The sequence below is a fragment of the Trachurus japonicus genome, chromosome 18 (genome assembly GCF_045865225.1).
Source record: "Trachurus japonicus isolate A0001 chromosome 18, Traja_1.0".
Taxonomy (NCBI): Eukaryota; Metazoa; Chordata; class Actinopteri; order Carangiformes; family Carangidae; genus Trachurus; species Trachurus japonicus.
The window spans coordinates 13,409,611-13,433,915 of record NC_140924.1 but is presented as its reverse complement, the minus strand read 5'-3'; the positions used below and the strand labels follow the sequence as shown (position 1 = coordinate 13,433,915).

Sequence of the window (24,305 nt, the reverse complement as noted above, 5' to 3'; positions counted from 1 at the left end):
AACCAGTGGTATGGAGAGATATTTAAAGTTCTGCCAATGGAGCGTCTGAGTTCAGTTTTAAAAGGGAACGAGAGTAATTTGGTAAGTTGTGGGCTCCCTTCTTGAACCGCCTACCGGGTGATGTAGCAGACTTACTACGTAGAGGCCGCTGTAACGTAGATTGGCGCCCGCCTTGTACCTCTGTATCTCCCTAATGCTCTCTCTCAAGTGTTGATTCTGCCGTATTGATATGGCTGCACAGTCCCTGATCCATGTATAATGTCTAAACTGTAAACTCTCTCAGAACTTTCCATGTAAGGTCCATTATTGTATTGTTATTCTTGTGTTTGTTTAATTTCTACCTGTATATTTTATTTTATTTTATTTTATTTTATTCTATTTTCGCTTTTTCAGTTGTGGCACCAAAGTTATGGAACGACCTGCCTCTTGATATCAGACAAGCTCCATCGCTGCATGTTTTTAAAAAGCGCCTCAAAACTCACCTGTTCTCCATGGCCTTTGACCCCGTTTTAAATTGATGTCTTTTATTCTGCTGTTAGTTATTTATTGTTTGACTAATTCACCTATGCGCTATGTTTTAATTGTTTTATTGGTTTTGTATAGTGTTATTTTAAATGCACTTTATTGTATTCTTTATTATTTTCTTTTGTGTTTTATGTACATTTTGTGTCTTATGCCAATTGTACATTTTGTGTGTGATTTTGTACAGCACTTTGGTCCACTGGGTTTTTTAAAGTGCTTTATAAATAAAGTTGGTATGGTATGGTATGGTATTTATTTACTTTGTTTTATTTTTGCCTCTTTTTCTATATGTCATTCAGTCTATGTGATATGTTTTTACTTGCCCCTGCTGTCATGTATGTTCTCTGTTCTGTGTCTGTTTAAAAATGAATAAAATATTGGATAAAAAAGAAGAAAAAAAAGAAACACTTGGGCCACAAGAGCCAATAAGCAGCATGAAGTCACTCCACCCAGGGCATAGAAGTCGCTCTGTGTGTCACACACCATTGGCATGTTCTCAGTGCCATCCTCTGACGCAGCCCACATGTATGGACGACGGGCCGCAGAACAACGGGCGGCCATCAGCAGGCTGACTGAGAGCCTTTTGTTCTTATTCATATTATGGAGATTACAGCGCTGAATGCTGGGGGACGCGGCGGACAATGAGGCGACTCAGGCCAGTACGACCAGCATACAGTATATTTACATACGCACACGTGAAGTCACAGGGAAAAGATGAGCAAGTGCACTCGAACATATATACACGCGAAACAATAGGCAACACAACCTCGTGGAGGAGTTTAACATGCTAACAGAGGAGCTAAGCATTAGTGTAGCGAGTCACTGCAGCGTCCAGTCTGCTGACGAAATACACATTATAACCTCTTGTGTGGTGAATAAATGCAACAGTGGCTGAAACTCAACAAGTCCAGCTTCTTCTGAGTCAATGTAACTAAGACAGAGAGGTCAAGGAAGGCCAGAAAAGAAAATGACAGCACAAAATAATCCATCACAATACAACACAATACAATACAGTCCATTGACACTTTCAAACGTAGGCTAAAAACCCATCTCTTTAATCTGGCTTTCATGTTATAGTCTCATAGTTATTTTATTCTATTTTACAGTTTTACAGTCTTCTATTTTATTACTTTCTTCTCTCTTATTGTTATCTTTCTTTTGAGTGTTTTTATATTTTGTCCTATATTTCTATCCTGCATTTTATTCAATTTTATTAAATTGTATTGTTTATTTTTAAATATTTTATCATATTTTATTGTGTTTTTATTTAATTTTATTTTTTCTTTGTGCATTAGTGTCATGCCATTCTTCTTGTTCCACTTCTTATATATACATATACTTTTTCAATCAAAATGTAAAGCACTTTGAACGGCATTTATTTGCTTTGAAAGGTGCTATATAAATAAAATGTAATTGATTTGATTGAAAAAGAAAGTTGGGACAGGAATTAAAGAAGGTGTACCAAATTTCTTCAAGGTATGGACAGGAAACCATGTTGTTCAGCCATTTTTAAAGCAGCAGGAGCAGACAGACCTCCACTCTTTTAGAATAACCCTTCACACAACGACCACACCAAACCTGAGGCCTCGTTGTCATGTAGATTTAAAAATACTGGACTGCACAAACCACCCTGTCGGTTTTGGAGTCCACTTCCCTCAGGTGTAATAATAAGACAACAACTCTATAATCTGCCTCTGCAATAACAGCTGGATTTGCAGATGTAATATTTTATTTTACGGTGAATTCTGTTTGTTTTATCGTAGTGTATCGATTCAAGTTTTCCACTTGGGATTATAAAACCATCTGAATCTGAATATTTGCCAAAAAGAAATGGCAGGTCCAGTCCAACTGCGTGAGGCCGAGCCAGACGACGACTGACAACACAGTAAAACACTGGAGGTCAGGACGTGTTCATGCTGCTTAAAAACTGAAGCACTCGCCTTAAATCAAGTCTGAATCTCAACGTCCCTGATGACAAAGTGTTTCCTTCAAAACAGTCTATTTATGTGTGTGTGTGTGTGTGTGTGTGTGTGTGTGTGTGTGTGTGTGTGTGTGTGTGTGTGTGTGTGTGTGTGTGCTCACATTGCTCCTCAGACAGGGTCCTCTCCACCGGCAGGTGTTTCCCCGCTGACTGGATCTTGTCTGGGGCGATTTCTCCGACCTGCCAACACAATATTTATGAGACAAACCAGAAAGAAAAACAACAATATTCAGTCTGAGAAAGACATTTCAGGCTGTTGATTTGAACGCAGCGTTTTTTTTTTTAGGGCTGGGACGATATGCTTTTCTCCCGATTCGATTCTTCTGCGATTTTTTTGGATGCCGATTCGATTTAAATTGCGATTCTACGATATTGTCGATTTTTACACTGCAAAAACTCAAAGTCTTTCCAAGAATATTTGTCTTATTTCTTGTCAAAATGTCTCAATTTTAGTCAAAACGAACCTCCTTCCACTTAAAATAAGACTCATCACCTAAAAATTTACTTGTTTTTAGATATTTTTTTACTTGTTTCAAACTAATTTTCAATTGAAATAAGTAGAAAAATCTGCCAGTGAAAGCAAGTTTTTTGTGCTTGTAATAAGAAAGAAAAACTTGCTCCACTGTCAGATTTTTCTACTTATTTCAAGTGAAAATATGCTTGAAAAAAGTAAAAAGTGTCTAAAAACAAGCTACTTTTTAATGTGATGAGTCTTATTTTAAGTATAATGAGATTTGTTTTGACTAGAAATTAAATTTTGACTAGAAATAAGACAAATATTCTTGGTAAGATTTTGAGTTTTTGCAGTGTAGTCTGCATTTTTAACACCAGTGAAACAGTTGAATGATTATGATTGTCTACAGACTATTCCATATTTCCCCCAAAAATATGTAATGTAAGTCAGTTTTTAAGATTTATTCAGCAGCAATATATATGTTTACTCTCTTTTCAAAAGCCTGGACTGCATAAAAGAGGCAAAAATAAAATAAAAAATAAAAAAAACTGTATAGAAAAAACTGGTTTCTGAGAAAATGAGATATAGACTGAGGTAAACTGCTACATTTTAACATTTATCTGCACACAAATACTGTAGGAGCCTATAAATTAACATACTCCATTATAAAGTGAACTTAAACCCTTTTCAAAACTTGGACTCTCTGTATGTAAAAAAGGCGAACAAATGCACATTGCACAGAAAACCCCTAGTTTTTTTAATGATGCATTCATTCATTGTTGGTTTATTTGAGTCACCTCCTCGTGGTCTCTCTCCCGCTGCACTCAGACCAGTCTCAGGTTACATCCTGTTTACCCGCAGTCACATAAAGGACCAAACATCTGTGTGAAATCTTTTGTCATAATTGCTGAGTGAAGTCTTTGGGCCAAAAAAAAACAAAAAAACTGTTTTCTGAGGTCAGCATGACCTGGAAACCGTCTGAGCGGAGGAGACAGAGAAACCACCAAGAGGAGATTCTAGTTTCTTTTTGTTTCTGTGTGTGTCAGTTGTTCAGTTTCGCAGCACTGACCTCCAAGTCGCTCTCGTCCAGACTGTGTGTGTGGGCGGAGTGAAGCTCGGGGTTGTTGGCCATGTCCAGGAGTTCAATCACCAGGTTTCGAGTCAGCAGCTGCGTCACGAACGGATGCTGCGGGGAGAAGTCACCGATCACCGATCACAGCCTCGAAGACTCAGAAAGAGACTGCAACAAAATGTTCTGTTGACTGTCCCGGGGACTAATGGTCAACCTCTGGAAGGAAGGACGCGGCCAAACTCTAGATGGCTGCTAATGTCTCTAATTCAGAGGCTGCAAATCATTTAAGCCACGATTGATTGATCATTAACGGCACTTTGCAGCCATTTGATTCGTTATTTTATCCACAGAGCGTCAGGAAATCGTGAAAAACACAATCACAGAGTCCAACAGAGGCAAACGAGAAGCAAATCCTGAACCGATATGTCCATAGATACAGTATATACACGTGTATATATCTATGTGATATGTCGATGTGATGTCATGGATGGTTAACCATGATGACATTATCAATGACCAGCCATAAGAGGCAGGAGCTCACCTGCAGCAGCGTCTCGGCCGACGGCCTTTTGCGAGGATTTTTAATGAGCGACATCTTGACAAAGCTGTGGAAACCTGCAGACCTGAGGAGAGGGAGAGAGAGATCTAAATATATAATAACATCCCAAAATGCATGGATTTATATCTAATTGTATAAAATTGTATTGTATCGTACTAAATATGAATTGTTGTATTGTAATGTGTATGTAATTCTGTAAAATGCTTTAGCAACAACACATTTCTGTTCATGCCAATAAAGCTGTTTGAATTGAATTGAATTGAATTGAATTGCATAGCACCCAGGCCTACAATTTTTTGGGATGTGCGTGTTTTTCTACTTTTTGAGTGAGAGAGAGACAGAGAGGAGGACGTGGAAGGAATTTGGTGTGAATATATTGAATATCTAAATTCAAATTCAACTTTTATTTATTTATATGGCACCTTTCATGCTAAAAGCAACACAAAGTGCCTCACAGAACAAAACAAAAAAACAAAAAAGAAAGATCATCATAGAAAATAAAATGGAATAAAATAAAATAAATATATAAAATCAGCTGAAATCATATAAAATAAAGACTAAATATGATAAGAATCCTGATTAAAAGGAATAAAGAAATAAAAGAAATCATTTAAAAGCCTGATTAAAAAGGTGGTTCTTGAGCCTCTTTTTAAAAACAATGGGGGCCATAACAACTGGATGATCTATCATCTAGGAGATATTGATCAGATTAAAGTTAGGAGGAAAAAGAAAAAGAAAAACACAGGCAGCGTGACTCACCACAGGGATTTATCCTTTAGTCTCGGGGGCTGGAAGCTGCTCTTGGACATCAACATCAGCGCTCTGAAAGATTGTTTTAAATGTCACCGAGCTGGAAAACGTCTCGGTTGTTTATATGCAAAGCGACCGTCCAGGAATGAAACGTGAAAATGTTACACAACACGAGTCTCTGTCTGTCGTGTCGTGTCGTTTCTCTGTCTGTGCTGCGACTGGATGCAGAGTTAGTTGGTTATTAAAGCAGAAGTAAGTGATATATTTGTGTTAATATAAGTCTTAAATAGTTATATCTTCCGACAGCAATCACTTACATAGAGTGTTTGGTCTGAAACACAGGTCTGTCAGTCCCTCTGCTCTGCTCTGAGCCGAGGAGAAAACATTTATCGTATCCTACAGTTTTTATCCAATGAGGAGAGAGAACGGCATGCAGGGCTGTGTGTGCAGCCAAGGGATGCGCCTGAATGTGGTGACGTAGGGACGAGGACTGTTATGGTGCGTTCAAGGCAGCCTGTAACTCGTGTTTTTCTGACCTGTGAAGTCGTACCAGTTCGATCTGGTACGACTTCACGGGTCAGAAGTTACGAGTGGCCGTTACAGTGACTTTCACAGGTAAAACAGGTCGGAAAAACACGAGTGGGTTGTCTGGAACGCTACAAAGTCGTAAGTTGTGACTTGAAGCTGTAATTTACGATTTCAAAAGCCTGCCTGGAACGCAGCATTAGCCAAAACGACCGGATCGCTTACTTCTGCTTTAAGTCTCTGTCTGCTGAGTCGCTGCTGTTTGTGCTGACTCACCGCATCGGGTGGAGGTCGAACATGGGCGGCTGGAGCTCGGCCAGCTCGATGGCGGTGATGCCGACGGCCCAGATATCGCACAGGTGGTTGTATCCGCCCTTCTTTTCCACGGCGGCCACCTCCGGGGCCATCCTGCACAGACGACCAGAGAGGAAGAGGAAGGAAACCACTGATAAAACAGGAGAAATGTGGCAGATAACTGGGTGTTTTTCTCACGCTTTAATAGAAATCAGTCATTGTTGTAGTCAACTCCCAGTATAAAGAGGCTTATTCACTGATATTAGTTAAAGGGATAGTTCACCCAAAATTGAAATTTCCATATAACGGTTGCAAATGGATACCAACTGTCTTCGTAACAAAAAGACACACCAAAAAACATCCAGATACCTCCATGCTGCTCGTATGTAATGTCCGTCTTGTATTGAAGCCCCGAAATGCAAAATTGTCCCGAAAAAAATTAAATAAGTCTATATTTCAAGCTTGTTTTGTAGCGGAAGCTTCTCGAAGCTCCTCTTCCCGGTTCGTAAAAAGGACGGACCCTGGTTCATCCAAATTTGACGAACCGGGAAGAGGAGCTTCCGCTACAAACAAGCTTGAAATATAGACTTATTTAATTTTTTTTGGGACAATTTCGCATTTCGGGGCTTCAATACAAGACAGACATTACATACGAGCAGCATGGAGGTATTTGGATGTTTTTTGGTGTGTCTTTTTGCCACGGATAACTCTGAAACTTCTCCCAGCCCTTATATTAGTCGACATGAGGGTGAGTAGATAATGAGTGAAATTTCAATTTTGGGTGAACTATCCCTTTAAGTTTGGTTTCAGTAATTTAACAGTTGCTACTGTGGGTTTTATCAAACAAATGGAGGAAAACAGTTAACTTGTCGGAGACTATTTTCTGGCGCTTTCTATAGCTGAGCTGCCTGCGTTGTCATTGTCTTTTCTACGGGAGATGCTGAGGGACAAAAGGGGTTATTGTGAGTAAAATGTGTTGCATCATTCATGTGCTGACTCTAACTCTAACTAAGATGTCTGGATTGTTGACTCCTTCTTTCTTTCCTGGGGTATCGACCGATTTATCATCTGTCGTTTTTTTCCTGCTCCGATCTATTTGTATTAAATTGGCCTTTCGAAGTCCGTTATCAATCGACCTTTACTACAAAGTGTGTGTGTGTGTGTGTGTGTGTGTGTGTGTGTGTGTGTGTATCATTGTAGTGTAACAGTGTGGCTCACTGATGTGTTTTTAACAGTCGTTTGAAACAATCGAGCTCTGAAACTAATATTACCAAGCATGTAGTAGTGGTTCTCAAAGTGGGGTTATAAGTTTTTCCACTTTTTTCTACTTTTTTTGAGAAATTATACCACTTTTTTCTAGATTCTTTCCTTTTTCTTAGAAATCTTACCACTTTTTTCTAGAAATGTTAGAACATTTTTGGAGAATTTGAACCACTTTTTCCAGAAATGTAGGCTATCTCCAATATTTCCCGGATTCATGCCATTCTCTCGCTAACTTCTAGCAACATAATGGTACCTACTGTATTTTTATCATATTATTTATTGTATTCAGTATCCTATTCTAAAGCCTGACCAGGGACAAAGACTGCAAATTAGCTGAAGCTAGATGTCTTGTATGCATCGAATTTTCGCATTTTTTGTGGCAATGTTGTATGTATCGTCCCTGTTAAATAAATATTAAAATAAAAATAAATTTGAATGTAGCTATACATTGACTAAAAAAGTAATGTTCTTCAGTCTCACAACAAATATTTGTGTATTTCTTGTGTTTGCTTCAAAGCTTTGTCTAATGGGGGTCCGTGGTCTAATTTGTGTCAATTTAGGGGTCCTTGATATAAAAAAGTTTGAGAACCACTGATGTAGTCCTACATATTGATCTTTTCAAGATTTACTTGTGGAGTCCCTCAGGGCAGCGTCCTGGGCCCGCTCTCGTTTTCCTATATTTAAATACAGACTGTATAACTTTATATTTTGTTTGCAGATCAATATGGACATTGGGGGCCTTTGCAAAGAGGTTAAACCTGGTGCAATGTGCTCACTTCTATATCTCAAATGGTAAAAGCAAAACCGCACAATGATACACATACTATAGAATTTCAGTTCAGCTCTTGGCCAGACAATCACAGTTCTGCTTTAATAAGGTAAACTCAACTCATTACTTCTCTATTTGCAGGATATAAACAATGCAGGAGTATATGATATTTGTGCATTTTGTTGCATATATTATTGCAAACAATCCTTTAACTGTTTACAGTCTGCTTCGCGTGCTGTGTTAATGTGAACTGCGGCCAGTAAAAGTCATTTTTCTGCCATATAATATCGATTAGTTACAGTCCTCGTCCAAATCAAACTGCACCACTCTGCAAAATCTCCTGCAGGTTTTTTTCAGTGTGTGTGTGTGTGTGTGACCTCTGTGTCATCAGATAGAGGTCAACTGCTCCAATCATCTTCTTACCAATAGGGAGTTCCTATGAACGATTTCCTCTTGGCCACCGAGGCGCTGATCTCTGCTGCCACTCCAAAGTCAGCTGGAGACACAAGAGGAAACACTCAAATCCTGTTTCTTATCTGAGTGGGAGCGGTTCAGTAGGTATTTCAGGTGTGTGTGTGTGTGTGTGTGTGTGTGTGTGTGTGTGTGTGTGTGTGACCACTGACCCAGTTTTACGTCTCCTCTCTCTGTCAAAAGGATGTTGGCTCCCTGCGAAGAGAAAACCCATAACAATTTAAGTATCCGTTCACATGACAACCCACAGAGTAATAATAGTAACACCTTGAAATTACTGCTGTACCTTTATGTCTCTGTGCATTTTGCCTGTTTCATGCAGGTGATACAAACCCTGGAAAGAAAGACAATGTAAATATACGTACATGTTTGATTTTATTTTTCTTACATCCTCAAAATTATGGATGTGTATCAACAAGAATATGGGGACATGATACATTTACTGAAAAGGGATATATTGCGATAGAGTGGGATAAAAACCTTGGATGAAAGGCAACACAGGAAGGAATGCTTTTACACCTTAAACGATGTGAAGATTGTTTTGGTTCATCGTGCACCTTGGCAGCAGATGAAGTGACCTCTCATGTCGAATCCAGAGGCAGCAAACTGTTTATTCTGTCATCACTCATACTCATCTACTTATTTACAGACGGTGCAGATGAGATGAGACCAAATGTGGACAAACCATCAGAAGCCAGAGGAGCTCGGTTGTCTCTGTCGTCCGTTCACTGACATTTCCTCCTTTTTCTTTCTTTCAGCACCAGATTTGTTGTCTTCAAAGAGTGAAACAGTAAAAGCCCAGAAACAGAATAAAGACATGTAGTGTTGTGTTTATCTCCAGCCCTGGACTCTGCTGCAGCTCAGCAGTTACCTCTACTGTATATTTAGTGGTCTGGACGAGTTAAATACCATTTAGCTGCTGAGAAAAACACGTGAGTCACTGTGTCAGCACCGTCTCTTTGGAGTTTCCCAAAGCAACAACAGCAAAAACAACATTCAGGCCTTTCACTTCACGCACCTGGAGGGTTTCTCTGCACACGTACGCGATCTGCTTCTCCTTTAATGGGCCCGTCACTGTGGAGAAAGGGTCGTTAATAAAGTGGTTAATAGACTGAAAGTCACACGGCTCTAAAAATAGAGCCGACCGTACCTTCATCCATCAGAGCTGTTGGATCTAAGATGGTACAAGTCATGAGTGAAGCTGCAGTGAAGATGGCGTTTTCTATGAATCACCGTTTGTTGTCCATGTTAAGGTGTCCAGGCTGTTTGTCTTAAAGGGATAGTTCAACATTTTGGCAAATTGGCCCATTGCCATAATCCCTATAGTCATAGCAGTAGGTTTGTTACCTCTTAATTGTCGGTGCAAGCTATTTTTAGAACGGCAGAGCAGAGCCACAAGCTGCTAAGAGCTACACTACGGAGGCTAATGGGATTTCTTGGTTTCCCTCATCAAACTCATCAAATACACAATCCAACAACTCCACAATGCTCTGGTGGACAAGTTGTGACCTGCACATTCACCACGCTATGAGATAATAACACAACGTTACCAGACAGAGTTGTTTTAGAGGTAAATGCAGAGACATCAGTAGTTTTGCATGAATTCACCTCTAAAACAACTCTGTCTGGTAACGTTGTGTTATTATCTCATAGCGTGGTGAATGTGCAGGTCACAACTTGTCCACCAGAGCGTTTTGGAGTTGTTGGATTGTGTATTTGATGAGTTTGATGAGGGAAACCAAGAAATCCCATTAGCCTCCGTAGTGTAGCTTTGAGCAGCTCGCGGCTCTGCTCCACCGTTCTAAAAACAGCTTGCACCGACAATTAAAGGTAACGAACCTACTGCTATGACTATAGGGATTATGGCAATGGGCCAGTTTGCCAAAATGCTGAACTATCCCCTTAAGATAACAGAAAATTACATCTCTACACGTCAATTTCTTCAAAGCCGTCAAAAATGGCCATAATGAATGTGTCACTGTAGACGCATTTCTTCAGGTGTTTAAACAGGAAGATTAAGGATGTTGGTTTGTGTAAACATAGCCTACCAACAGCCGTTGTTATGGTCACGTAGGCTCTTGGTGGTGGCTACGTTTTGGGCTGCCTACCTGTGATTTAGTAAAATCACAGAAAATGCACAGTTTGTAGTTGAGATGAGTTGGTGATTGTTCTCGTCTTGAGGTTTACACGGTGTCAGTCATGGAGAGAAGAGAGATCCCTTTATAACCATGAAGGGATTCTCCCCCAGAAACGGATTTAGTGGTATCACCCACATCGACAAGCCTGAAGACGTTCAGATTGACAAGTAAATTCGGCAATTTTTGTCGTCTATATGTGAAATTGACGTGGAAAGACATTCATTTCTATCTTAACCCGAGGTCAGAGCAACACAACCCAGAGGTCAGTGGCTGTTAAGGGGTTAAGATGAACAGATTTGTCAAAATAGACGTTTTGGACGAAACAGTGTTCTACAGTTTTCCTGCTCTTTGATTTTCAGTTTCTTTCTTTATCCTCACCATGGCCCTGACGCTCAAGTGTAATATGGTAACGCAGCATCTTTTAGAAGTTGGTAATACTAAAATTTAATGCATTTGGGACGTTAACACAATTTGTACCGTGGTAAATGTCCTGAAGTGACCCTCCACCACAGAACTCCATGCAGATCCACAGCTTGGTGTTCCTGCAAAAAGACACACAACCTTCAGCTCGGTGTTTGAGGAAACAGTCAGTATCACATGAAGCAGACACTCCCTGATACTGTGTGTGCAGCTAATGCTTTGCTCCCACATATACATAGAGTATCATTCACAGGCTGCGGTGCCAACAATCTGACTAAAGACAAGAAGGAGTGGGAGAGGAATCCAGCAGCAGTGTGGGGAAAATAAAAGTCACATTCCTCATAATTCAGTCCACCAACAATCCCAGGAATCCCACACATTAGAGGACGACGGACTGGAAACACACAGCACCTGTGGTAGCTGCCGAAGTAGGCCACGATGTTTTTGTGCTTGCACTCCTTCATCATCGTGATCTCCTGCTGGATGGATGTGATGTCGTCACCTGCACAGACACACAGACAGAGAGTGAGTGGATTATGCACCAGGGACTCATACATAACCTTTAGTGTCTATTTATGTACTTAGTTATATAAATATAACCCTAAGACTTCACTGCAGCTTCAAGTTGTCTAAGACTTTTTCATTACACTTTCTGCTCTGTTTGAGTCAGCAAGATCTCAATCTACAAAAACCACTGTACCAGTGTGTATCAGTGTTACATAGCCACTCCCAATGCGCTCACTCCAAGCATCAAATGCATGAAGCCAAAGGCTGCAGTTCCTCTAATGACCACTAGAGTGAATCTCCATCAGTGAGTCAATCCCTGTAGACTCTCATGTTAAAGGACAATTCTGGGCAAATTCAACTCGGGGTGTATTTACCTAACATTTTAGGTCTAAAAGAAGGAATCTGAAGATTTTCAGTTTAATCGCTCCTGTTTTGCGGTAGTTGTGTCTGCCCCCGCATCGCCACGGCAGCGATGAATGGGAGTGGATGTAAGTTCCGCTGTTTAGGCTGTTTACATCCTTCAAAGCTGCATTTTTTTTTTCCACAGACAGCATCAGATGGCTACTCAAACATGCACCGAGAAGTTTATTTACTTCAAGCAAGCCGACATGTTTGTAAAACTAGATCAAATTCAAAGTCTCACAGAGTCTCGCGCGAGACCCAAGTTGATGTGCTCGGTGTGTTCACGTGCAGTCGGAAAGCTACCGTTTGTGTCATAAACACAGGAATATCAACTCTTGACTTGCTTCAAGTAAGAAAACTTCTCAGCGCATGTTTGAGTAGCCACCTGATGCTGTATGTGGAAAAAAATGTACACTTCAAGCAAGCCAAGAGCTGATATTCCTGTATTCCTTCTTTTAGACCTAAAATGTTAGGAAAATACACCCCCGAGTTGAATTTGCCCAGAATTGTCCTTCAAAATGTCCACATTTACAGCAGAAAGAAACATGTTTGCAGTCTGGTAAAAAAAAAAGAAAAAAAAAAGCAAGTGTTATATTTGCCACAAGCCAGAATGCACCTAAATTTTGGCTCCGCCCATTTTTGGATTAGCCAGGATTGGGGCGGAGTCAAGCACCACCAAGATGGTGATTGAGGAACAACTCACTCTTTCACCAGCCTGCGAGTGACATAAGCTTTCTCGGTTGTTATTTACAGAGTATAACTACCTCTTTATTTTACCACTGCATGTTTTAACAGTTTATTAATGGACATGTTAATGTCTTTTCAAGTTCGTCTTAAAATGAAACTCACCACACGTTCCTTTTAAGAGTCAATTATTGCTTTAATTATTCTTCACTTCCTTAGTGGTGACACAGGGCAGATCTATAATCCTCTTTTAGTGTAAAAATCTCTTTTCAAGATAAGTTGTTCTGAGTTTTTTGAAAATTAAGTGGGTATCGGTTGAAGTTACATAATGCCTTTTGTCTCCCTCCACTGCAACTCTGCAGGAAGCTCAGCCCAGGAAAAGGGTTTTGGTTCATTGTTGCACAGAGTGAGGACTGTGGACTGAGGCCTTCGTCACTTACACTTCAGGAAGGGATCTGTTCACAGCCAGTAAGAGCTGACAGACGAGGTTACGGCAATCAGTGAACTCTGATAAGGTGCTGTTGTTGTAATGTAATGTTCAACGCATCACAATGTTTTCGTTGAGCAAAGACTTTAAAAGTTGCAATCCGGTCGTGTCAGTGTGAGACTGTTGACATACCAGGATCCAGCTTGACGATCTTGATCGCTGCCAGTTCAGACGTCCGGATGTTACGAGCCTGAAAGAGATGGAAAATACATGAATGTCTGTGTAATAAATAAACATAATCTTATACATTGTGTCCTGTGTTATATTCTTGAATCCCTAACACACAAACTCCTTCTGTCCTGTTTGACTGAGCGACTGAGTGAAGTAAATGAAGCATTTCGTAGCATCTGTATGTGTAAGATGGGTCATTGTGGACACACACTGGGATAATCACAGTTAGGATGGTTATGGGCCTGTTGCTGTGGAGACGAGCTGAAGGCAACGAGAGATGCCGATCCAGCCTATTAGTCAGTGACCCCCCGTTGGTCATCAAGGATCTTATCTAGCACTTTACACCTACACTTGCTCTGAAAATAATCTCGGGATAAGGAAAATCGTCCCCCTGTGCAAAAATGATGTATAAGCGTGATTATGATCTAATGCCTTGGGCTCTTGACCCCACTGGTTGACCCCACAGAGCGCACACAGATGTCCTCTGTAACATGCATCACATACGAGCCTGTACTGTGGCAGACTGCACTGTTATGGTTTTGAATGCCTTGACACAGCAGCTGCTAACTACACTGCAAAAACTCAAAATCTTATCAAGAATATTTGTCTTATTTCTAGTCAAAATGTCATTTCTAGTCAAAACAAATCTCATTATACTTAAAATAAGACTCATCGCATTAAAAGTAGCTTGTTTTTAGACACTTTTTACTCCTTTCAAGCATATTTTCACTTGAAATAAGTAGAAAAATCTGATGGTGGAGCAAGTTTTTCTTTCTTATTACAAGCACAAAAAAACTTGCTTTCACTGGCAGATTGTTTTAGTACTTATTTCAAGTGAAAATGATCTAAAAACAAGTTCATTTTAAGGTGATGAGTCTTATTTTAAATGTAAAGAGATTCATTTTGACTAGAAATTAGACATTTTGACAAGAAATAAGACAAACAGTATTGGAAAGATTTTGAGTTTTTGCAGTGTAGCTGCACTGTGCCCAGGAAGTGGAGGTAGCTACAACAATGAAAAATGGCTTGAACATATTGCTCAACACGAAAAACCTCAGAGCACCAAGTTAAGTAACACCACACAGCAACGCACCACCAGCATGTGGTCAGCAGCGCTCGACAACAACTAATTACAAACTGTCTGTGAAGCTGCGATGACCCACTGTTATCAGATGCTATTTAAAGGAGCTATTTGTAGCCTACCTTTTTAAAATTGCACCTTAGCCACATTAGCAACGTTAGCACATCTGTTTAGCCTACTTATCAGACTAGAAGACACGTTGTGGGTTCATTATCAAACTTCACATCCTTTCTCACAGCTGTCTCCAGCTTGAACCAATCGTATCTATTTCGTTTTAGCATACTATTAACATGCTAATGAGCTAGCCGCAGCCCAGTCTGCTCATCTTGTCACTTTAAGCGTCCAGTGCTGCTTGGAGGACATAGGCTATTATAACCTCTTATAATCACAATGTCTGAATCCTTCGATGTAGCAATAGAAAAACTGACAATAGCCTCAAATTTGAGCTGGTTTATCATAAGAAAACACACGTTACATGAGCTCCACTGTTTTATCCACTTCATTTTTACATACATGGCCCTAGTTGGAGCTCTGCGGCTACATCAAGATAACAAAACCTGGGCACAAGTCCAACTGCTGCTCAGTTAGCTATCTTGATGATGAAGGGCTTTAATTAGTCTGGTCTGCTGTCTCAGTCTCAGCGCTTTAACCTTGCATGGCTTCCACAGCGGGGTCTAATGGCTCCGGCACAGACAAGCATCGGGTGAGTCAGAGTCAGATAGACCGACTACAGATAACAGAGTTTGTTCTTCGAATGCGATTAAACTGATGTGCTGCAGGTCACCAGATGGATTAGTAGCTACTCATCATCTGGGGTCCGTGAGTGAGCAGATTAATTGTTCGTCCGAAGTGTTAAATGCACGTTCAAGCTGACAGATGGACAGATCGATCAATATCAGCATCACAGCTTGTATAACAAAGACTTAGGGATAGCTTTATCTCTAACACTAAAAGCCTTTAGGGCAGTGGTTCCCAACCTTTTCTGGCTCGTGACCCCTTTTTGACATCACAAATTTCTGGCGACCCTGTAAATCAAGATGCACCAGCTCAGATATTTATATATGCAGCAACTCAATTTAAATTCGAGAAAGTGAAAGTATAGAATACAATTGTTTAGGATTGTGTGTGGTGTTTTAATCATAATTTTAAAAGGAATAATAATAATATTTTTATCAATTACTAGACATTTCAGGCGACCCCATTTGAATTCCAGGCGACCCCACATGGGGTCCCGACCCCAAGGTTGAAAAACACTGCTTTAGGGTAACCCTAACATCTCAGTAAACGTCTTCTGCAAGCATCCACCTTTGTCCATACTTTTTAAACATGAGGAAGGGGCGCATTTGTTGGGACTATTTTCAGCGGTAGGCCTATATAAGTGGGCAGCATGATGACCTGTGCAGGGTTGAGTGAAATCTAGATAGATAGATTAGATTTGCATTTGGATTCAAAGTGTTTCATTTCCAGATATTTCCATAAACAGAAACAAATCAAACTGGTCCAAACAGCGGCCAGCCAGGATAAACCAGCGATGAACCTGGGTCGTTGCACTATAGTACCGCAAAGGTGATGGTGGATGTTGTTTCAAAGGATTCATACCATGTTTTCAACTTCCTCAATTCTTCCTGGGAACATCAGTCATGCACATTCAGCGACTGTACTGACGTCAGATTTCACTCCGGACATTCACAACAAACCAGGCAGCAGCCAATCGGAGCCGTCAGGTTGCCTCAACACAACCTGTGGCTCGTCTGCGTTCACTTCCTGTTTTCTTTCCTGTTCTACCGCAGGACTTCCTGTGACTACAGTGATAGTAACGTCTCTGACATGGTTTTCACTCAGCCGAGCCTGAAATAACAGGCGCTCAGGCCAGGGTTGCATCCAGAATAGAGAGGGAGGGAGGAGGCAGCTAGGAGCTAAATTGCACTTTGATCAGGGACCCAAATGGTCTCTGAGCCGGAAATGATACACAATGTTTGGTCTGAATGTTGTTTCTCACATCATTACTGAATGTAGATGAGATTATGGAGGGAGAATGGCTTCTGAGGAAAAAAATGTTGTTGTTTTTGTTGTTGAAAGATGAACGATGATTAGTGATGAAGCTCTGTATGTTTCATATTTTGCACCCTTAAGGTCAGAAGACGTAACTTATTCTTCTGACTGAATGAAACAACAAAACACAACCTTGATCCGTTGAATAAAACTAAACTTGTTCCTGGTTCCTCTGCCTGAATCTGTCCTATACTTCATCATTTAGACTGATTTCAGAGCCATGATATCCTGCAGTGTTTCCTATCTAGGGATGTCCGATAATATAGGTCCGATATTAGCATAAAAATGTCCATATCGGTATCGATAACATAACATAATGCCTGGATTGTGTAGCAAATTAAACTGCTACTTAATTATTGCCGTCGCTGCTTCAGACGCACAATAGCTAATAGTCCACTACACACTGTTCTGTTAACAAACACACATGGTGAATCATGCCGCAACCGAATTACACAGTTGTTAAATCGGTTGTTATCAGAATAGGAAATTAAGTGTTGGACAGCATCGGCATATCGGCAAAAACTCCAATATCGGACATCCCTAATCCTATTCTATAATAAAAAGTGGATATAATAACTGACAATCAATCGGAGCCATACAGGGCCAGGAGCTAAAAAAACATATTTAGGCTTTATCTTGCAAACACAACTCAGATTTAGACCTGATTTACCTCCTAGACACAGCTCTAGAGTTGAAAACACCTGGTTGACATATTGCAATGTTAGCATTCACAACTCCTTCTAGCTACCTAAACCTGGTCTACCCAATTAGAGCCTTTACACCAAGGAAGATGTGAGCAGTTAATGAACAAAACAATGACCTTAAGGATCTAAAAAGCTTTGTAGACCTGATAGGACACTTTATTAATGGGTCAGACAGTCTACAACCATACTAACAGCTCCGTCATGTTGTATTCAGGCACAATTAAGGCTTTATATGCTAAAACTATAGCATGCTAAAGATAATAATGCTAAGGTACTGACTTCAGAGGCCTGAACTGAATCAAAAGCACAACATTTTCAGTGTTTATATATGTGGACTAAACCTCAGAGACTAAACACCACAGACTTATTTTCCTCTCGGACTGTGGTGATGAAAAAAAAAGAAAAAAGCCGTCCTGCAAAAAACTGCAGAACTGCACAGAGAACTTTATAATTGTGTGTGTTTGTTTCCATGAGTCAATACACTGTCCAGAAGTGATGTGTGGTCAGACAGGAGATTCCTGTAGCTCTAAAAGAACAGGACCGAGTATACGACTCACACAACAGCTCCATTAAAACCATTAATCAGACCAGTCGCACTCAAATCTGGATTAACCACTGTTCGAATATCATATTACTACTAGCAGCATAGGTCTGAAATTCAGCATAAAAATCTTACGACATAATGTGAAGACAAGCTGCAGTGACTCTGCAAGTTGTTTGGCTGTAGTGTGTGAGTGTGTAGCTGACTGTGACTGTGTGTTGTGTGTGAAACAGAAAGCTTCATGTCTGTGCAGTGATTTACAGTTACATTTAACAGCTTCACGGCTGGTTTGTATTATCACACAATAACACAATAGCCTCTTCTGCAGCTGGTTGAAGACTGTCCCCAACGAATCACTGCCACTTCATTTGACACAGACAGAGTCCTGACGTCGCTTCTGAACGAGCTGCTGAAATGTGGCTGGCGCTAGTCCCAAGATTGGGGGGGGGGGGGTCCAATGACCTTCAGTAGACATTGGTATAGAGCCTAGTCTGGGGCCGTTGACTCGCTGTTTTGGTAGGAAACGGATCCAGGGCGAGAGAGACAGACCTTTCTGTCAAAATAAAAGCACCATTAAGCTAATAAAATGCGGTGAAACTCTTTAATTTAAGGAATATAATTTACAAGAAAGTCCCCGAGCCATTAAGTTAACATTTTGCTTTTATTGTATTACAAGTTAAAGGGACAACGAGGAGTTTTGGAAAAGCAAAGCGTTTTCACACTACATTTATGAGCCTCCGTGCACCGTGAAATTCTTTGACCGGCGCAAGACAGACTCATGTTTTCATTCATCAAGAATTAAAGTCAGAGGTTCGAAGACGATCACATACCGTCGAAATTCCGACCATAAACGGCGATTTGGCGGCGTTATTCTCATGACTCGCCGCAAAACCGAAAGTAAGGAAACGCTGGTCGGCTCGCCCAGCGTTTCCGCCACCACTAATAATAACAAAATAACGATAGAAACAAAACGATATATTTATCGAAAATGGGCCCATTAACAAGTGTGGGTAACGTAGATTCATCCACATTAATATGAGACTTTTTTATTGTCGCAGAATTTTTCGTTCTGCTGACGGAGAAACTCCTAATTGTCCCTTTAATGTCTATTTTATAAGTTCTATGTTGGTGAACACTTTTATTTTGGTGAATTTGGTGATTTCGGTATCCGCTACAGACCAGAATGCAGACAAAATTCGGAGTTAACGAGGCGAGGCGAGGTAGAGCTCAGTGTTGGACTGTAAACATCTGACCACTAAAGGCCTCGTAAAAACACCACCAACTAGTTACAGCCCTGAACATTTAATAATTGTAAAAGCTCTACCTCAACCAGCTGTAGTTGACATCTGCAGGAAACCCTCCATTCCCACCCGCCATGTTTCCAAATGTCACTGGGTATTGATATATTTAAATATCAGAAGTCTGTTCGATCCGTTTAAATCGGATCAGCTGGAGATCCTGGATCACAGACTGAAGTTGAGGTTTCATTACATAACACAACAGACGGCCACGGGGAATATCATCATTCTTAATTTTTCCACAATAAAATATCTAAAAACAACATCTAGATCTCTGCTGTAGGACTTTTGTTTTCTTGCATTCATCAATTCTTAAACCAGGGAAGTCTGTAGTTTTAACCACGGTGACGGCACGTTTCATTAGTCATATCCTCTATGGTCACATGTTAGTGTGTGTTTGTCTCACAGAAACTCAACATTGACTTTTATCCGGTTTTAAAGGGATAGTTCAACATTTTGGCAAATTGGCCCATTGCCATAATCCCTATAGTCATAGCAGTAGGTTCGTTCCCTTTAATTGTCGGTGCAAGCCATTTTTAGAACGGCGGAGCAAAGCCGCGAGCTGCTCAGAGCTACGCTACGGAGGCTAATGGGATTTCTTGGTTTCCCTCATCAAACTCATCAAATACACAATCCAACAACTCCAAAACGCTCTGGTGGACAAGTTGTGACCTGCACATTCACCACGCTATGAGATAATAACAGAACGTTACCAGACAGAGTTGTTTTAGAGGGAAATTCATGCAAAACCTCTGATGCGTGTGCCCGTTGGGATCAGTTTTTCGTCAAGGAGTCTCTGTATTTACCTCTAAAACAACTCTGTGTGGTAACGTTCTGTTATTATCTCATAGCGTGGTGAATGTGCAGGTCACAACTTGTCCACCAGAGCGTTGTGGAGTTGTTGGATTGTGTATTTGATGAGTTTGATGAGAGAAACCAAGAAATCCCATTAGCCTCCGCAGCGTAGCTCTGAGCAGCTCGCGGCTCTGCTCCGCCGTTCTAAAAATAGCTTGCACAGACAATTAAAGGTAACGAACCTACTGCTATGACTATAGGGATTATGGCAATGGGCCAATTTGTCAAAATGTCAAACTATCTCTTTAAGGCCACGTACAGGTTTTACATTTGAACCAGGTGAAGAATTTAAGTCTGAACGGACGTCTGAAGTCTTTTCTGTGTTTATTAATTGGTTTGCCTTTATTCTAACAGCTACAGTGAGAAACAGGAAGGTCAGAGAGAGAGACGGGACGACGATGTGGGTCATCGGTCGACCTGGAACCTGCATCGCTGCATTCAGGACTAAGCTTTAGTGCAGAGTCAACCAAAGTGAAACTGCCCTCGGGGTGTTTTTCTACTGGTTTTAATCCCCCGGTCTGTTTGTTATCTGTGGATAATTCAGCTCTAAGTTAAAAACTTCCTGACGTCTGGTTTGCAGCAATCTCAGCTCAGTATACATCCTCAGGGGAGTGGAGGAAACACTGACTTTAAATGTGAAACTGCTTTATTGAAGTTATTGATGTGCTGTGGGAACGTAGATCTCCCTCTTGTGTCTGTGAGTGTGAAGCTGCGGCGGTAAAACCACATTCTGCAGGTGAGTGATAAGCTCAGGGTAAAAAAATGTTGAAAGGCCTAGTGGTGTGTTGGGTTGTGTTGTGTTGCGTTGCGTTCACTGCCAGAAAGGACATAAAGAGTTTATTCTAAATGCTGCTTTAATGCCTCATTGCAGAGCAGTTTGATGTAGGACAAGAAGGACGTAACAAACCCAACGACTTTGGGGAAGAACTGAACATGAATAAAGACAAAGTCGTTGGTCGGCTGGAGAAAACCTCCAATGGGGACGTTGTTGGGGTTGGTTTTTTTTAAATATTTGCCCCAGTACCCTTCAGACTGTTTGCCCTCGGAGGGTGTGAAACAGAAACAATACCAATTCTTGTTTTTCTTGGGCAGGATGCAGAAGGCATCGGGGTGGGTTGACAACACAGGAAGTTTGCATCCTGACAAGTGGAGAGACGACGACGACGACCGAGAAGACTTAACTACTGAGCACAAAGGCTGCGTGACGTTGATTCATCCTCCCGACATGAACTCTGTCGACCTATCTGGTAATATAATTATGGAGATAAACCAAAAATAGACCCGAAAAAAAGCATGAAGCCTGGACGTTACCACCATCGACTCTGAGCTCTGCTTTGACAAACATGTCACGTTGTTTCTGAAAACTTTCGACAGGGTAAAAACTTCACAACGTCACAACTCCACTGGACCGTTTAGTTGTAGATCTTGGTATTCAGGCCGTCCACAGTCCACAGTCTCCCCACTCTCTCCTTCTACTTGTGGTCGGTCCAGAAAGCAGTGGAGTGAGTCCGATCTCTAAGCTCCAAAGGGCCCACCACCACCACGACAAAACCACAGACCTCAACCACCACTGACCCTACGATGAATCCTTAAGCCCTCGACATCGAAAGTCCCACCGTTAAGAAACGTTGATGAGCTCACAAACCTTCTAGTTTGCCGGCGTACGGTACATATTTGTGTGTTTTCTTTTTGTAAATGTTCTGTATTGACTCTAGGCTTTCTTTTTCTTTGCTATACATTTGTATTCTGATCTACATTATATCAAACATACCCTCCTGAACACAACAAGCCTGTGGTGCCACTGATGCAACAGGCTGACACTGACATATAGGCTACCTGCCTGGTTAGAAAGAGATGCTTCAATCAATCAAATTTTTCTTTTAAAAACATGAAATTCCCTGTGATTGATCCTTCAGATGAAGATGGTGTTGGGTCTATGAGTCCTAGGCTGCATTAACCCTGTGACACGCAGCTGTGCACTTGATGCACAACATAACACAACATAACACAACACAGCACTTCTCTAAACGACACAGTTTCACCTTGATGACAGGAAGTGAAAACCCTGTAGTGTTTGAGCAGTGGCTATCTGACTCTTTTCGACCTAATGGTGCAGGAGGAGCAAGAGGAGCAGCAGGGTAAAGAAGATTATATTCTGAGAAAAAAAGCATAAGAAGGAAAAAAAAAACAAGATGAAACGTTCCCACTCACCTTGAACACATCCCCATAGGTGCCGCACCCAATCCTGTGGATCAGCTCGTAGTCATCCAGAGGGTCCAGGAACGAGACCCCGATCCGGTCCATGTTTGGAGAGACAGCGGCGGCTCTGCTCCTCCGGGGGAAGGGGGGGGGGGGGCTGCGCTAGAGCCTGGCGGGCTTTCTACTCACTCATCCCGGCTACTGCTGCTGCTGCTGCCGCTGCTGCAGAGGAGGAGGAGGAGGAGGAGGAGGAGGAGGAGGAGGAAGCGGCAGCAGCAGATGAAGCACAAACCCCCGATTAATGGGGATTAATTGGAGCTGACTAATTGCAGGAGGAATCGATCACACACACGGACACACGCAGGACTGAGCAGTGACACGGACACACAACTCCTCGATCACTGACACACACTCACACTGTTTCTCTCTCTCTCTATCTATCTATCTACCACACACACACATACTCACACACTCTCTCACACACGTTTGAGTGCGAATAGTTGCGAGTGGAGTCAGATCACGCATGAGCAGAGAGAGAGGGAGCACACTGTAAAACATGTCAACACAAGCTCAGTGTGTGTTTGTGTTGTATGGAGGCTTAAGAAAAACTAAATTAGGTAAAACAAATAGCCTACTACTCTAGGCTATATAGTAAGCAAATAAAGTTATACACAAATAAAAGTTTTTATGTTTAAAATGATCGTTTCCTTTCATCTCCGGTGCTGTTGCTTCGGTCTGAATCTATGCGGTGGCCACGCCCCCTCATTTGCATACAATGTTCGTTAGTTGGTTAGTTAGTTAGTTTCAGTTTATGTTAAAAGAAATAAGAAATAATAGCCTACAGTAATGGACAGACATGATAACAAATAAATACTTTACAAAAACAACACATGGAGAAAAATGTAATGTAAAAATAATTGAAAATGAAAATAATTTGATTTTTCACATCTGAAAAGGAGTGGGAAGAAGTGAAACTTATTTACTCCCACCCCCTATTCATAAATTAACTATCAAAGCTGGGAAATAAATGTGGAATTAGGAAATAAAAGTCTTTAAAACATTTTTTTTAAAAAGTCAAATTATAAAATAAAAGTCCTCATAAACCAATAAAAATTGAAATGAGGATGAAATTAAATTTTTTTTATAAAAAAGCTAGTTGTATATTTGTTTGCAAAGCTTCTATTTCCTCATTTATTTTATCACTGAATGTATTGATATAAAATTGATTTAGATGGCATTACAGAGAGTAAGTTTTCTTTAAAGCGACAAAATCTTGTTTATTCAAAGACACATGTTATTTTTCATGTAAATGAAAACAAAACAAGTCAGTAATCTACTAATTCTTGTAATTTTAACGCAATTATTCTGTCATCTTAAAATATAGGGGAAATGTATACACTTTTAATTTTTTTTTTTTTACAGTAGATGGATAAAACCAATAAGCCATCCCAGTGTTAGACTGGATTGTAAATATGATGATATGAGTATGAATAAATAAATACAGGCAATTTGATATTTTTTCTTATTTTGACAGCTTTGGTCCTCCATAAGTCCCATGTTCTTTTAAATCTGTGTTTCTGTCTTGACCTTTGTGTTTCTTGTCATTTGTCTATTTTGTATTTACTTTTACTACTAATGAGTTGTGTGTGAGTTGTGTGTATAGTGATTTATGAGAACGAACCTTTGTCATACTTTGTCTCTGCTCAGTCTGCCTCTGGAAACCACAGTTACATGACACCGACACTGAGGTTTCAGTTTGACGACTCTTCCTCGTTCCTCTCAGACCTCAGACCTCTCAATTATGCACTTTTTTTCTCCTTTTTCCTCCAGACAACCGTGTGTGAATCGCTAGTTTCCTCTGTGAACTCGTCCTTTCGGGGCCGTGGACCTCTGATCTGAAGACTGATTACTCTGATCTTTTTTTTTACAGTGTAGAGACTCCACAGTGAGCGTCCAGCTCGGCCACCTGGGAACTGATACAGTGGCAAGAAAAAGGAAGTGACCCCATCAGGACGATGCTACAGATATGAACAAACACAATCTGTTGTAAGTAAAAACACACTGACACAAAACAAAACAGAGCTGGAGAGAGTTTGTGACTCACAC

The 24,305-nt window shown here is 40.8% G+C and overlaps 1 protein-coding gene across 4 annotated transcripts in view; it reads right to left on the bottom strand.

The window, feature by feature from the left end:
* The window catches only part of map4k2 (mitogen-activated protein kinase kinase kinase kinase 2), a 40,435-nt gene extending 17,742 nt beyond the window's left edge, over positions 1-22,693 (bottom strand). For 2 of the 4 annotated variants that reach the window (XM_085806451.1, XM_085806450.1), the window contains exons 1-13: positions 22,212-22,633; positions 13,431-13,488; positions 11,630-11,720; positions 11,276-11,340; positions 9,679-9,734; positions 8,947-8,994; positions 8,813-8,855; positions 8,613-8,685; positions 6,140-6,271; positions 5,348-5,410; positions 4,571-4,652; positions 4,027-4,143; positions 2,605-2,683 (exon numbers count right to left, since the gene is read on the bottom strand). In XM_085806451.1, coding sequence (XP_085662577.1) covers positions 2,605-2,683; positions 4,027-4,143; positions 4,571-4,652; positions 5,348-5,410; positions 6,140-6,271; positions 8,613-8,685; positions 8,813-8,855; positions 8,947-8,994; positions 9,679-9,734; positions 11,276-11,340; positions 11,630-11,720; positions 13,431-13,488; positions 22,212-22,304 — 1,000 coding nt within the window. In that variant the 5' untranslated portion in view covers positions 22,305-22,633. Of the gene's footprint in view, positions 1-2,604; positions 2,684-4,026; positions 4,144-4,570; positions 4,653-5,347; positions 5,411-6,139; positions 6,272-8,612; positions 8,686-8,812; positions 8,856-8,946; positions 8,995-9,678; positions 9,735-11,275; positions 11,341-11,629; positions 11,721-13,430; positions 13,489-22,211 lie in introns of all 4 variants that reach the window. The other 2 variants (XM_085806448.1, XM_085806449.1) reach the window with 2 other exon arrangements.
* Between the last annotated feature and the right edge of the window lie 1,612 nt (positions 22,694-24,305).